The sequence below is a fragment of the Triturus cristatus genome, chromosome 5_2 (assembly GCF_964204655.1).
Source record: "Triturus cristatus chromosome 5_2, aTriCri1.1, whole genome shotgun sequence".
Taxonomy (NCBI): domain Eukaryota; kingdom Metazoa; phylum Chordata; class Amphibia; order Caudata; family Salamandridae; genus Triturus; species Triturus cristatus.
In genome coordinates this window covers 802,803,705-802,819,501 of record NC_140588.1, presented here as the reverse complement: position 1 = coordinate 802,819,501, position 15,797 = coordinate 802,803,705, and the positions used below count along the sequence as shown (strand labels likewise).

General features: G+C 47.2%; 1 protein-coding gene across 2 annotated transcripts in view; it reads right to left on the bottom strand.

Annotated features, from left to right (window-relative positions):
* Positions 1–11,520, bottom strand: part of MCF2 (MCF.2 cell line derived transforming sequence) — an 830,978-nt gene extending 819,458 nt beyond the window's left edge. Inside the window, exon 1 of one of the 2 annotated variants that reach the window (XM_085607961.1) lies at positions 11,284–11,520. In XM_085607961.1, coding sequence (XP_085464087.1) covers positions 11,284–11,383 — 100 coding nt within the window. In that variant the 5' untranslated portion in view covers positions 11,384–11,520. The remainder of the gene's footprint in view (positions 1–11,283) is intronic. The other variant, XM_085607960.1, reaches the window with a different exon arrangement.
* Positions 11,521–15,797: the final 4,277 nt, after the last annotated feature.

Genomic DNA, 15,797 nt, shown 5'->3' with positions numbered 1-15,797 from the left:
GTTTAGGTAACTGATTCAAGTGGTCAAAGGCCTCCAGCTGCATGCAGCCCCTGATTTAGCAATGAAAATACAGTCTTGTCAACCAAATGTAGGAGAGAAAGTCCTGTTTTGTTCACACGAATCTTCTCCAAGGACAGACACCCAACTTAAGGAGCCAACCACATCGCAAAACAAATACAACAAATACCTGCATTAAAATAAATAATCGTTAAACCGGACAACACCAAATACACCAAGACGTTTGAAGTGGAAAGTGCCTTCGGTGATAGGTTACTTTGCGGTATAGCTATGCTTTATTGTTTCAAATGACTCCCAATTGTATCATTAGCTTTTTTACATGTGGCACTCTTAGACAGCAATTAGTGTGAATACCCGGATCGAAATCTAATTATTCAATGTTATGATGTAACAAGAGTGGAAACAGAAGATGTTTGCCACTGTCATGACGTAACAGGGGAAAGTGCTCACTTACCCTGTGTTCTAGAAAGAGCTCACTTCCTCTGTGATCCAGTGGCGGCTATCATCTATGGATGGTGGTCAACAAAATAAATAAATAAAATAAAACAGACTCACCTTCTAATGCGACGTCCTCCTTCGATCTTCTGGTAGGCTCCAACGTGGGACCCATCAGCTAACTCCCCTATCCAATCCTGGCGCTGCTCTCACCAGCATGAGAGCAGAGCCAGGATTGGAAGGAGAAGCCTCACTCAGCCCTCCCAAAATCACCAGAGGCCTGCGCTTTCAGTAGCCCAGCTGTCTAAGACAGCTAGGTTAGAGAACTTCAAAATGTGCATGTCTGGCTTTGCCGGCCCAAGACTGCTGGCCAAACATGCGCATTTTAAAGCACATGGCTCCCTGCTGCTGCCACTCAACACGGCAGCACTGGCCCTGCCCCATCCTGTCACTCAGTACAGGATGGGTCGGTTGCTGAAAAATAAAACTGGAGTAATTAAACTTTATTACCGTTTTATTTTTCAGCTCTGGCCTTGGGCTTGCTTGGTGGGCGAGGCTCCTGTGCTCGAATGGTGGAGCCACCCCTGCTGTGTTCTGCTGCCATTCCCGGGGTCTCTAGGTTCCTGAGCAACGCAGAGGAATAGCGGCTAGGGTCTCTCTTGCCTTCAAAGGTTGCTCTTGGATCACCACTGAATGAAGGGAGGAGGAAAAAATGAGAAGGGTCTTGTCTGAGCCAACCACCAAATTATCCGTTATCACACATGTCTGCAGACCGGCACAGCCCACAAAAAACACGCTGGGCTGACCAGCAACTACACAAAGCTGCTGTCAGCGCTGTGGCAGCTCTTCCCTCTCATTGTGAGAGCAGAGCGCCAGGCTTTATGCAGGGAGGGGTAGGGAAGCCTTAGAGGATGTTAGGGGGTGGCAGGAGGTCATTCCATTTTATATACATTTGAGCAGAAGAGGGGGGTAATGGAAGAAAGGTTGGTGAGGGCGGTAGGCAGAACACCCGGTTGCTTTTCAGTGGGGGAAGGTGAATGGGGATGCTGGTGGGAAATGCTTGCAGGAGGTCTGGTATTATTTTAGGGTCCAGCCTGCAAGGGCATCCGCGAGCACATGTGTCTCACTTGCGAGACACTGTTGTTAACAAAAAGGACTTGGAGCCCACCCGTTGCTTCCCCATTTGTTGGCTTGCATGGCACTCTTCTTTACAGACTCGTAATTCGTCACTGCAGTTCTAACATCATTTCTATTCCTCTCTGTAGAGCCGGGACCAAGCACTTATTGATTCAACTGAATGAGTGCCTGTCCACTGCTCCCTATGTGATTGAGGTACTATTTTGTTCCTTTTAACTTTTACTGCCATGCAAACAGAAGGTGAGTGACTGCCAAACAAAAACATGCCTAGCAGGACACACAAAACTGCAAAGATTTATTTTCTCTAGTTACATTTATTTTTATTTGACCAAGTCTTCGTTTCTCTCTGTGCACTCATGTTTTCTTTTGTTTTTACTTGTGAGCTCTATTCTCAAAAGAGGAGGATTACCTTGTTCTAAATATTGTAAAGCGACATTGTTTCTTTCTTGTGTGTAATTTTTGAAATGATAGGTTAACACAGAGGTCTTCAAACTGTGGGGCGTGCCCCCCCTGAGGGGGGGCGTGGATGTGTTCCCAGGGGGGCGCAAATGTAAATGAAGCTAGCCTGGAAGCAGGAAAGGCGCTTTCCAGGCTGTCTTCATGTACATGAAGCAGTTACAGTGCATGAAGAGAAGGGAGGACGGTGTGGTGTTCCTACAGTTGTTCACAGATGTCTGTTTCAATGGTGACGAGTTATTGTTGTTTTCGGTTTTAAGAAGAGGGCTGTTTCCTGTAACATAGAGGCAAAGATGGTGCATTGCAGAACTTTCATCTGACTTGAGGAGCGCCTCATTAATTAGGACATGCTTAGTATATGCCTGGAAAGCGCGCAGCATTTTTAAATTGACTGAATGAGGCGCCGTAAGGTAAACATCGAAAGCACTTGAATTACATGATGCAAGATTGCTTTCCTCACAGGTTCTAGGACCAGTATTTAAAAATCTGATTGCACCCATACGAGAGTGATTTCTTTTCCTTTGTGCCTGCCCATAGATACAATCTTTAAACTGCGCTAAGGAATTGTTAATTTCTCTTTTAAGGGTTGCATTGCTCTCCTCTGAATTCCAGTGGAGGAAATGTGTGTTTTTTTTCTTCGAATATTACTTGCACTTTACTGTTGAAAGTTATGTATTCTGGTTCTGATTCATTGTGTGTGCATGTGTTGGTGTGTATGAAAGAGAGCTTTATATGTAGCAGGTTATTTAAAATGTGTGCTTGCTCATGCATGTCTCAGAAAAAGCTACATCATTGTAAGTGTTATTTCCTGTATGCGAGGGGAGGTGCAGGTGTGCGTGCATTCATGTATGTGCAAGAGAGTGCTGTATATGTAGAAGGTTCATTACAAATGTGTATTCTGCTGTCAGACTTTTTATGTAATCCTACCAATGGCAAGGACAGTCAAGAACTATCAAAGCTGTGAGTACCTGTGGCGTAACCAAGCCCCTGCAACCCTGTTGGTGCGGGGCGCCCGAGCTTCGTGGTCCCCCTCCGGCACGTGGCAGTCCCCTGGCGTGAGAGCTCCAATTGGGTCTGGAGCGTAGGGGACCCCCTGCTATGTAGTTTGCAGAGGAGACCCCTCAAGCTGTGTTACGCCACTGGTGAGTACTGGTGTTTGCTGCGAGTACAGGTGTTAGCTGGGAGTACTGGTGTCGGCTTTCTGGGTGGATGTGGACAAGCAGCCAAGGTCTAGTTGAAAAGTGGGTTAGAGCTGAGGCTAGCTACGGTACAACAAAGTTATCATAGTTGCAATAACGATGTGAATGTTCAGTCAGAAATTTGAGTTTTTGTGAATACATAGAACTCTAATGAAGTCTCCTAATGTCTAACTATATTTACAGTAGAAATTGCGATTAAATGCCTACAGATCACACAAAACATAATACATCATGAGAATGTTACTGCAAGACCGTACAACAATATACAAAGGCAACACCTATAAATGTTATATATTGATTGTGTTCAATAACTGATCACAAACACGGAACACTTTGAAAACAAGAAAATGAAACATGATACTACTGAGTGGTATGGGGTAGGGTCAGTGAGTGTGAATTCAATGTCAAAGACAGCTAAAAAAGAGAAAAAATCTGCATGTTATTGTTTTTAGTTCACTTTCAGTTAACTGCATATAAAACATGCACACACCTCAATTGAATAATAAATGCAGGTTAAATTAATCTAAGGGATATATACTGTTTTATCTTATGAAACCTCAGTTGGCTAATGTGATCACTGCGGATGTCTTCGTGTGTGAGCAGAGAGTCACAGAATTAAATCGTGATTGGGGCAGTGAGGAATAGTGACTTTTTTACAGTGCCACGAGGTCCCAAATTGTGACAGAAAGCACAGTGAATGCCATTATTTACAAAATGTATTACACTATATAAAACAAGCGCTTTAAAAATACACCTTTTAACAATAAGCATTCAGACTATATCTAGTGGAAATATTTTCATATGTGTCCATTTAAAGAGTGCACTCCTTTTAACGGACACATATATGACATCTCAAACAGAATAAATATTAGTCACCACTAAGCTGAGTGACTGCCTTAATTAAACGCTACACTGACTCCGAAGCAGCCTTTATATGTGGTGGTTAACTGTTGCACACATTTCTTTCAGGTAGCAACCACCTTGGTGAGAAGGCATATTTCTTCTTTAGTTCTCTACTACATGTTTCACAGCACGGGAGCCCTCCACACCATCTGTGAGTGGGCACCGGACACCAGTTATGGCAGTCTTACTATGAAAAAGAACATGGGTACATTTTCCTTGTTCGTATTAGGGCCCAGGTCCCCAGTGTTGTGCATGCACGAAACAGGGCCTAAGCAACAGGGGGGCAGAGGGAGCTAAATGTGCTTTTTAGTTGTTGTTTTTTCTACACAAGGAAGCAGAAAGCCTGCGTTGGGCATCTGGCCTGAAAGTAATGGCCCTGTTTATTCGGCAGAGAAGTCAGGCTGCGATCACAGAGCTGTGGGTATCATTGGTGCTGCAGTTGCAAGGAATACTTGCTGGGCCCGTGCTTCTTTGAGCCTTAAAATAATGGCCCAAGGGAGGAGAAAATTAAGCAGAGGAGACACCTTGATTTGGGCATCAGAGAGGGAGATGGATGATGAGACATGGGAGGGAGAGGGATGGTGTGAGATGGGAGCCCCTGTTGTTAGCAAACATCAGAGGCAACAGCAAGGCCGTACCGATCATTAGTGAAACAGGCACAGTGACACTTTTACACAGGGGCCCACTCAATCATAATTATGAATGCTTTGCAATACTAAGTGGGCATGGGGGCTCATTTTCCTTGCTAGTATTAGGGCAGATGGCGCCCTTGGCACAAAAAAGGGGGGCAGTGGGCAGTAGCTCATTTCCTTCCAGAAAGAAACCAGCCGTGTTTCAAGATTGAAGTGATGGTCACACATGGTGGGGAAGGAGTGAAAGAAGAGGAGATAGCCTGCTTCTCAGCACCACAGCCATCATTAGTGCAGCAGGTGGAGTGCATTGGGCCCCACAGCACGGCAATTATGGGCGTGTGACAGGGCGGACCCGATACCCGAGTCCACTAGCGAATGGCGTTTGGCCATACCTCCATCTCCATCTTGTTTCCTCTCAGCAGGGTGACTGGCGAACTTCCGACCATTTATTACCTCCCGCAGAAACTGAAGAGGAACACGGCTCCTTTAACTGGGGATTCCACTGGGAGGACGGTCCGCCCCCATCCGATGTCACAGAGGTCCCACCACCAATAAGAACGGAGGAATTCCGGAACAGCCGGGGTGTCACCACCGGAGAGGAGGAAGCCAAGTTAGGAGCCGGAGCGTTGGTGATTTATGCGGAGAAGCCCGGAGAAGACGGAGGGAAGCGGGAGAGCAGTTGCACTGTAGCTGAGGAGAAGCCAGGAGGCCAATGTCCCCACGCACCGCTGAGCCACGCTCCCGGAGGAGCGTGGCTGACACAGGTACGGGACAGGTTCTCAGGTTGGGTTGGGAGGAGAGGTCACCCTACCGCCGAAACCTGATTCCTACTCCTCCTATTTGTTTTTAATAACAATCCTCACGTCACCTTCCCGTCCGCACTGAGCACTGCAACATCGTATTGTGTAGTTCACCAGAGTGCCTCACAACACGAGTGAGTGGTGCCTTCTTCACCCCCGGCCCGAAGTGAACGTGGCTTAAAGACCGAGCGTCCTCCTGATACCCTTCTGTTCTGTTTTTGTTGGCCGCATATCCCCTCCTCCTTTGACTGGAATCGGAAGGACAACGGAGAGTGGACCCACGAAGAGAAAGAGAGAAGCTGGAACCTACCGGGTTGAATTAAATCCCTCTAACCACGACAGATACCGTCCAAACTGTCTCAGGAAGAGTAACAACTCGATGCAAAAGTGTCCTAATAAAAATCAAACCTTATTCTAGAAGATCTGTTTCCCCGAGTTGTTAATCCTACCCCGCCACAGGGCGGTAGTGTTTTTGGTCAATACTGTTCTTATTTGATGCTGTTGCTTTTTTATAAACTCACATTTAGTGTGGATTACGAACTACAACACCCCAAAAATGATCTCATGATCGCTGCCCTCTGTGATCATCCCATCTCTTCCTCCTACTATCCAAATCTTTGCAATATAGTTTTGGAGGGGGGCCTCACTTCAAAATATTTTGCTTAGGGGGGGCTCAGAGCAAAAAAGTTTGAATACCTCTGCTTTAACACATAATTGTGCAGTACACCCCAATCCGCCCCACTCCAATCTGCCCAACTCCAATTCACAACAATCTGCCCAACTCCAATTCACAACAATCTGCCCAACTCCAATTCACAACAATCTGCCCCACTCCAATCCGCCCCAATTCACCCACTCATCCCAATTCACCCCACTCTAATCCACCACAATCCGCTCCAGTCCACACCAATCCAATCCCTCCCAAATCCAATCCACCCCACTCCAAAACAATCATCCCCACTCAAATTTCACCCCACCCCAATCCACCCATTCCCTCCCCATCCACCACAATCAACCCATTTCACCCCACTCCAATCCACTTCACCACAAGGCAATCAATCCCACTTCAATCCAGTCCACTCCACTCCACACCTCCCCACTCCAGTCCAATCCACCTACCCCACTCCAATCCAATACACCAACCCCACTCCAGTATAATCCAATCCACAACACTAGTATAATCCACCCCACCCCAGTCCAACCCACTGAATCCAATCCATCCATCCCACTCTAATCCACCCCTCTCCAATCCTCCCCACCCCACTCCAATCCAGTCCACCCCACTCCATCCCCCTCCAGTTCAGTTTAGTTCAATCCACCCCACCCCACCCCAATTCAGTCTAATTCCCTCACTTCAAACCACCCTACTCTAATCCAATCACCCCATCCCAATCCAAACCTTCCCATCCCATCCCTATGACACCAATTCAATACAGCCACCCCAAACCAATCTAATCTACCCCACTCCAATCCACTTCACCCCATTTCAATCCACCCCACCCCACTCCAATCCAATCAACCCCATCCAGTCCGCCCCATCCAATCCACCCCACTTAACCCAACACACACTACCCCAGTCCAATGCACCCCACACTATTCCAATCCAATACACTCCACTACCTCAACCCACCGCATTTAACTCAACAACACTGCACTCTACGACACACACTGTAACTGAACTCTAATCCCCTCTACTCAACTCTATGACACTACTCCCTCAACTACTCTCTGCTCCCCCCACTCCACTCTAGAACACTCCACGCTGCTAACCTTTAGCCATGCAGAGCAGCAGCCACACTGGTGTGCAACATGGCAAAAACACATTGCCAAAGCCAATAGCTCTTGTATAGGCGAGACCTATTGGCTTTGCCAATGCTTGTTTAGGTTTTTGAAGTGATGCCATTTTATTGGGGCTAACCCATTAGTCCTCTGCTCCTGCGTAGTTGTTAAACGCAAGGGTAGGTGATTTGGGAGGCCATATTTAAATTATAGATGGTCTTCGCTCTTGTCTATTTGATATCACTCAACACCCAGCATTAACAAGCATCTCCGTTATTCACAGGTACCTATCTACCATTGTATATATTTTATCTTACACATATGTATGTTCTCTAAAGAACTGTGCACGTCAACAACATCTGAAAAGCATGTCTAATAAGCAACCTTACGACCAGTATGGCATGTTCTGCTAGTTTTCATCATATAGCCGCTTGCGCTTTGCATTCTGTGACATGTAGTTTAGATTTTCTCACTAAAGGTATAGGCTTAAAAATTCCAGCATGAAGTCCTGTCCACTAAAAAGTCAGAAGTAGCTAAAGATGCCACGCATAACATGGGGACACTTAGCAGATATGAAAAAATTCTTAAGCCCTTTTTATAAAGTAATTACGATTGGTTAATTAAAAAATTGACAATTACAATTAGAAATTGAAATGTCCAGGCAACAATCCCTTTCAGGCACCAAGGACTGGAGAAGGCACACCCATGTATGCATTTATTAGACAGGTTTGTTTTATCCTGTTTAAAAAGTTAAGTGATTTCAACAAAATACAAGCCAGCTCTGCACCAACCTACCATTAAGCATTTCTAATAAATGAAACTTATTTCTAGCAAATCTGTGAATGCCCCAACTCCTTCAAATAATTGTTTAGATGATGCAATTAGGTCCTCAATGTTAATATAGCAATGTGGTATCTTGTGCTGAGCGCAAATGCTGGCGTTGAACGTGCGCTGGTAAAGCCAATGAGTCTGGATTTTTGTTGGAAGAACTGTTTGATAAAAGCTGCATGACTTTGTGTTTGTTTGCCCCAGCCATCCTAGAAATAAAATCTCACAATGAAGCGAGATATTGGGCTAGAACAATATGGAAACTGGGGATATGGCCAATTTGTTGAACAGACTGCATTAGCACAGTTAAACTGTACCCTCAAATAAGAGTGTAATGCAAAGGAGTCAGAAGATGAAGTGTTCAGTGTGATTGGTCTTAAACAGCATACACAGCAAAATATTGCAAAGGGCATACTTTCGTCAAAGGCCCAGTATTTGCTTTATGTCTTTAGGAAAGTCTATGTCCACACATTTTTCCTAGGCGGATAAAAAACAGCTGTAAATTCAACAGGTTATTATGGTAGAAAAGTAAAACCAATGAACGAGCAACAGTGAATGGTCAATAGCACTGCGTCTTTATGACAGGCTAAGGTGTCTGAACAGCAGCACTTAGTAATCAAAAAGCCACAAACCAACAATGAAATTATCATTGTTTCAGCAAAGTAAATACTTGAAAGTACACATACTATGAGGACCCTAAGAAAGGTTTACTTGATGCTCCACCAATTGGCACAATGTAACCATTCACGAACTGCTATGGCCTTGATGGACAGCCTGTGTAAGCAATGGCAAACCACGGAATCCACATCAAAGGCTGAAGTTGTGGACCCTAGGCCTCTCTCTCGCTGTACTTCTTATTGTACTTTTTAGAAGAATTAATTAAATGTGCTTCTATACCTCTACAACTTTCTATAGGTAAGCCTAAAAATACCCTGCTGGGGCACACGTGCAGAACATTAGAAAGTTTCAAAAAATGAATATTGTTTGGGAGGCTTCTCACCTCCCCGTCTATCTCGGGCATCTCCCAAATGCTGTGTCTAAGTTAAGAAATACCCCAGGACTAGGCTCCATACTAGCATTCTTCAGTGTTATGTTGTCTGTGAGGGGTACCATCCAATTTTAAGTTGTACGTTAGGTCCATCATTTAGGGATAGGGCCCTTACGAGTGGTGTTCTCCAACTGCAGGATCTAAAGAAGCAATATGCGGTCTTCAAGAGAGGTGTCCTCCACACTGGGGGTCTATGTGAGGGTCATACTCCAACTCTGGGGTCTACTGGATAGGTATCCCCAAATCCTAGGGCCTAGCCCAGGGGCTTACTCTAAACGTAGGATCTGAATCCTATTGGACTGAGAGCTTCTGCACTCATACACCCACCAAACTCTCCGCCCCGTCACAAGCAGTGTGTACCCCCTCACCCACAGAACTTGTCACAAGGAAAGAGGTGGCATCAGGAGACTGCAGCCGAGACGCAAGAGCACCACAGTGTATTTCTACAACGTTCTTCCACCCCCAGGCATCTTGCTGCTAAAAAGAAACAATTATATTAGGACAGCAGCAAAGTCACAACTTTGAGACCTTTAATGCACAGAGCCAGATTCTCATCAATTTCCGAAATCGAAGATGGTTATTCGCAGCTTTTATCTCAACAGGGAAGGATTCCCAGCAGGTACCTGCAAGCAGTGTAAGCCTCCCCACCCTCTGCGCGGATCTCTTGGCACCACGACATCCTCGCTGTCCAAGCTGCCTTCCAGGGACATACCATTTGAACATACGTTGAATGTGTCTCAGACGATCGCATGCAGGGCCTGATGAGCCATACTGGGCACCTATAACATTGGTCGTTTTTGAACTGCTACCCAATGTATACACTTTACCCCCCCCCCCCCCCCCCCCACTATAGATGGACTGATGTCCGGGTATCCCCAGGGATCATCGCGCGGCAGCGTTCTGTGCTCCCTGCAGTCTCGAGCACAGCATTCGAGTATACACGCCTGGCCTCGAACACATGCAAACTATGTAACGAGCAAAATGAAGTACCATTTTCCTGTGCACACGACTTCCCTGACACCACCATCCCATCTACTGCCACTGGTGTCGTTTTTTTTGCATCGTTATTGATATGATGGGCAGAGCTGGACGTGCATGTTCAGGTGCAAGAAACCAATGTCTCTGTAAATGTGGCGACCGCAGCCGAAGCAGTCACTATCCAAAGTGGAGGTCATTGAGCGTATGAGGTCCATTAGCAACAAACCAAGGTGCCCATAAAATGACCCCCGCCCTACCTCCTATTCACGTTCGCTGCCTGTTATTTACTACATCGAAGGCCTTCCCTCTAGATTATAACATTTGCTAACCACATACCAACCCAACGCACGTCATATTTATTGCATGTTCGCACAAAACAATTACTTGGTGTGACTTTTTAAACACCTCTCACATAACTAATTAACTATTTACATTTTAATCTCCTGCATAACCAGTCTAAATGTAATCTCAGACAAGAACCGAGATGTCATGAATTTAAGAGCAAGACTAAAAGCTACAAACTTTGACGACTTGTGAACCTATGATGATGAATCTTAGATTAATCCACTGACCCTGGATTTGTCTATCAACTGGAAAAGCGCTCCAGGGACTCGCCTGGGGTGTAAATGCAATTAAAACACAATGATCGCACCTAACTCCAAGTAATTCAGTCTACCACAAGCACATACGTATTTGTTTCCTTGAGAGCACAAGACTCATTGCAGTGCCCAGTAACCACTGGACTAACCACTAATCGTTGGTTTCAGAGTAGCGTGGTAATGTCAGTAACGCCTCGTCAGGGATGGCAAGCGCTATCTAAATACAATTATGACACAATGGCGTGTTACTTTCTCTGTGCTACGTTGAATGTTGTAGCGTAAGGCACACGTCATGTTAACAAAACTTCCCAAAGCCTGCTGCCTGCACCAGCTGCCAACTCAGAGTGGGGCGCAGGGCGGTGGACAGGCTCCGGGGTGCGCGTGCGGCACTGCGGTCACCTCACAGGAAGGGGCCGCTGCTGCCGCAGCCCGGGCGGGCGCGAGGGGAGAGCGCTGCGGCGCCGCACTTACTCTGCAGAGAGGAGTCCAGCAGGGCGGCCGCCTGCAGGAGGCAGTAGTAGCGCTCCATCTCCAGCGCCGAGATCTTCTTCAGGTCCTGCGCTGCAGCCATCCCGCTGCGCGTCCAGCTGACAGGAGCCCGCAGCCTCTAGGCGCTTCAGAGCCGGGAGGCTCCCTCCTGGTCCATGGTTCCCGGGCGGCCGAGGAGGCTGCAGGTGTCACTGCCCTTCTCCTGGCGGGAGGGAGTGCTCAGGTACACTCAGGGGGGCCGAGGAAGCCCGTCTCCGCTCACAGGCTACCGGCCGTCCAATGCGGGAGGAGGGAGGCGCGGCTGGCCTGGAGGAGGAGAGCTTGGCAGCCACAGGAGCGGACTGCCGGAACCAGGGTGGGATGGACAGCAGGAGGGGCCGCGAGGCACAGGAGGATGGACTACGAGTCAGAGGAGGAGGCAAGGAAGGGCGATTGTGAAAGAGACTGGTGTGTGGGATGGTGACGGAGGAGAGCCGGGGATCCCGCGACCAAAGACCTACAAGGAGAGGAGGGACGGAAAGGAATGAATGGGGGTGTTGGTGACAGGATGCGCAGCAGGGGTGTGAGTCGGAGTTACTTCAAGCGAGTGACCCTGAGGGGTTGACTCTGCGAAGCAGCTATGGGGCTCAGTTAATGAGATGACTCGGGAGGGCACATAGGAAAGAGGAAGCTGTCACTGGCCCAAGGCAGTAGCCACGGTCTATCGACAGTTTCCGCGTGTGCTACTGTACTGTCAACAATACTACACGTGCAACACGAGACGGACAACACCCTTGTTTGAGAGTATCAGAAATGTCCTTTGATTACACACAACAGACAGACAGACACCTCCCTGCCTAGACACGAAGAGGCTGCCACCGTACTGAGCTGGAATAGACTGCCAGAGTCTCGTGTAACAAGATGCCACCAATGTCCTGTGTAACCAGAAGCCACCGACCATTGCCCTGTGTAACAAGAGATTACCAAGGTCGTCTGCTGTGCTCCAAGAAAGGCCGCCTATGCCCGGCGCACCACAGGCCTAGCGTGTGCTCTTGAGTAAAAAGATGCTGCAGTTCTCTGGTTGTGTCCACGACACTGTCAACTATCGAGTGCAACACCGGGTTGTCAGTGTCCTGTAAAACACGATGTAGAAAGCATCCTGTGCAATAGGAGGCTGACACAGTCAGTATAGTGTTTTATAAGACGTAGCCACTATACTAACTACTATGCAGCAAGATGGTGACAGAGTTTCCCGTACAACGGGCTGTTAGTATCATGTGGAGCACGAGACCCCGGTGTCCTGGGCACCAAATGTGAGAAAGTGTCCTGATCCTGTGCGATGATTGGCAACGAGAGTGTCATGGGAACCAGCGGCTGACAGGTAGCAGGCGCTGGAAGCAGCTGCAGCACCCTCACAATACCCATGCTGGACTTCCGAAGGAGAATGAGCATTACAGAGGTCTTAAAGTTTTTCCTTTATCTTGTCACATTTGCTGTGTGTTCAGAGACAGAGGTCAAATGCCAGTCTAGACTTCTGACACATGGCTGCTTAGTCTTTTAACAGGAGACTGGTGTTCACTTCTCCTTCTCTTACTGCAAAGCGTAAGGATTTTGTAAAATATGCTATGCGACAATCTCATCCCAAACAAGCACAAAACAAGCGGCAGGTAAAGCTCAGCTCGCACCTTCCCCATCCCTAAAGTTGCATATGGTGAACACCCTAATGGTATCAGCCGCTCAGTGGCGGCTCCTTGATGTGGGCGGAGGAGCATCGCCCCACTGCTTTCTCGCAGAGCGAGAAGCAGAAACATAAAATGGTATTATGAATACCATTTTATGTTTCTTCTCGCACTGTGAGAAAGTAGAAGGGTTTGGTTTGGGGTGGGCAGTCCTGCTCCAGGCAGGGGAGGAGTGGCTTGCCCACTGTTGTGGGCGCTGACTGTTTGGCCGGCCCCAGGGCAGACAAAACCAGTCATGCACACTCTACGTTTTCTCCATGTAGGCTGCATGCAGCCTGCATGGAGAAAACGGCCTCCCCATCAGTAGCGGCTCCTGGTGGGAGTGCTGCCAGGCGGTGACGTGGGGCGGGGGAGGGGCGTAGTAAACTCTGGAATAGGGTCCAACAGAGGTAAGTAAACAAATAAATAAATAAAAATAATTAATTGCACGTGCTGCATCGCCAAATGCGATGCAGCGCGCGCAACGAATTACGTTTTATTTATTTATTTGTCTACTTACCTCTGTTGGACCCTATTCCAGAGTTTACTACCCCCCTTCCCTGTCCCTCCCCCGCTCCGCATCACCGCCCGGCAGCACTCCCACCAGGAGCAGCTACTGCTCCCCATAGACGCCTGTGGGGTCGGCGTCCCAGCCAATCACAACGTTGCCATTGCAGCGTTGTGATTGGCTTAGAGGAGAACAGTGAGGCTGCCTGCCTCCTGCGAGGAGCAGAGAGAAGGAGAAACAACGTGGGACTGGAGGCAAAGGTAAGTTTTAAGTTAAACATTTTTTTTTAATCAACCCCTCCACCCTTCCCACACGACCCCACGCCCTCTCACCCGCCAGTCATGCCGGCCGCGACTGCAGCCGCTCCTAGACACCTCTGCAAATATATACATGAAGCGGTGCACCCAGAAAAGAGTCCAATCAATTGTCCGAAATTCTTGTTTCTTCTTTATTTCGTGTTAGAGAATTTCTTCTCATTTCATATTCAGAATGATACAGCCTCAGACAACGCGTTTCGTTCACCTATGGGAACCTCTTCAGGCCTGTAATATAAAATAATACATAAATCAAGGGGAATATAACATTAATAAACACGTACTAAAAACACCATAGCACAGCCATGAGGCGTACTCCAAAACAGTATCCCACATATATACATACATCAAAAACAAATGAAAATCAATAATCATTCCTATTCAAAGGATCTTGTCATAACAAAGCATGATTCAATTTCCTCAAGCCCCGATATTCTATGATAACAGAAGAGAACAACACATGATTGTGAAAAACACGTTTAAAATTTAAAATATTACATGAAAATAATTCATATAATATCCATTCAAAATCATCACTTCCCTATCACACACTAGATATAAGAAACCTTTATTATCACATACCGATCTGATTTAAGGATGCCACCAATTCATAATGAGCCCACTGGCAAGTCGAGTCCGTATTCAAAATGGAGTAATGAGACTGTAACGCCCTGAACGTCTCAGGATCGTTTAACAGACACGATAATGAGGACGCAACCACTTGTGAAGGGTTAGTTATTTTAATGAAGGCAAAAACAATACAACGAATAAACAAAAGTTATAGTCACTGGAATCCTCCAGGCTAAGTACGTTACCAGCCCACAGCACGGATGGTCCTAACCGTCCTCTGCATATACGCCGATCCCGGCGTATGCCAACAGAGGGCAGAAATGAAATGGCCGACAATGCTAATCGGTAGGCTGTGAGGGGCACGACGAGTGTTGGGGAGAATCGAGGAGTCAGGGAAACACCCAGCCGGGGTCTCTACCTGAAGGGAGCAGCCGCTCAACCTCTTCCTCCGACTGCACCGGGACGCGGAGTCACCTCCTGGTGATGCGTCACTGATACCCCAATCAAAAGCAAGAAGACTGAACCGAGAGCAGCCGCTCGATCGATCCTGTGGACTTCCGAGTCTGTAACGCGGCAAACACCTCCTGGTGTGCGTTACAGCTGGCAGTCCCTGTATCTCTGGTCGGGCTGGGAGTTACGACTCCAACCAGCAAAAGCGCCACTGCGCTTTGACTCAGCCGAGTCAAAAAGCGAAGCTCAATGGTTGACCGGTAGAGCTTCCGGGTCCTTCACAGGTGACGATGGGGCAAGACACGGCCCAGGGAGTAACGACTCGACCTACCTCCGTTCTTGCCTTACTGGAGCACCACTCCGGAACACTGCTCTTCACGAAGCAGGTACGTCGGTGTAAACACAATATCCGACAGCCTTGTACCTCCCGGTTCCTCCCTTTATAGGGCGTGTTTTCCTTGAGTTATGTAACAGCTCTCCTGTTTACATAACCTCTCAACCGCTAAGCATCCTGGGAGATGTAGTCCGTTTACGCTGGTTACCGTTTTCCTCCCCTCGCAAGACAGGAATTCTTGACAGAGACAGAGTCTTCTTTTATTTCTGCCCCACAAAGTAACTCTAAAATTATCAATTCTGCTAATTGGTATTTCTTATCTGAATCTTCCTATTCAGTATCGTGGACACCTAATACATGAATTAAAAATCGTTTTTTATTACCAAAGTACATGGTAATCAGATTACCATGTCTCTATCGCTAGTTATGTCTTACAACTTTACCCCTCTTTCATCTAAAGATATCCAATGCTCTGAAACTAAAATTATAAACAGACAAATCTCCCAGCCATACACTCGTAAGATCCCTCACAAAGATCTGAACATTCGAACCATAATTCTACATAAGACTCACCCTCATACAATCATTGCAGCCATACTGCAATCCATTCCACAATCAACAAT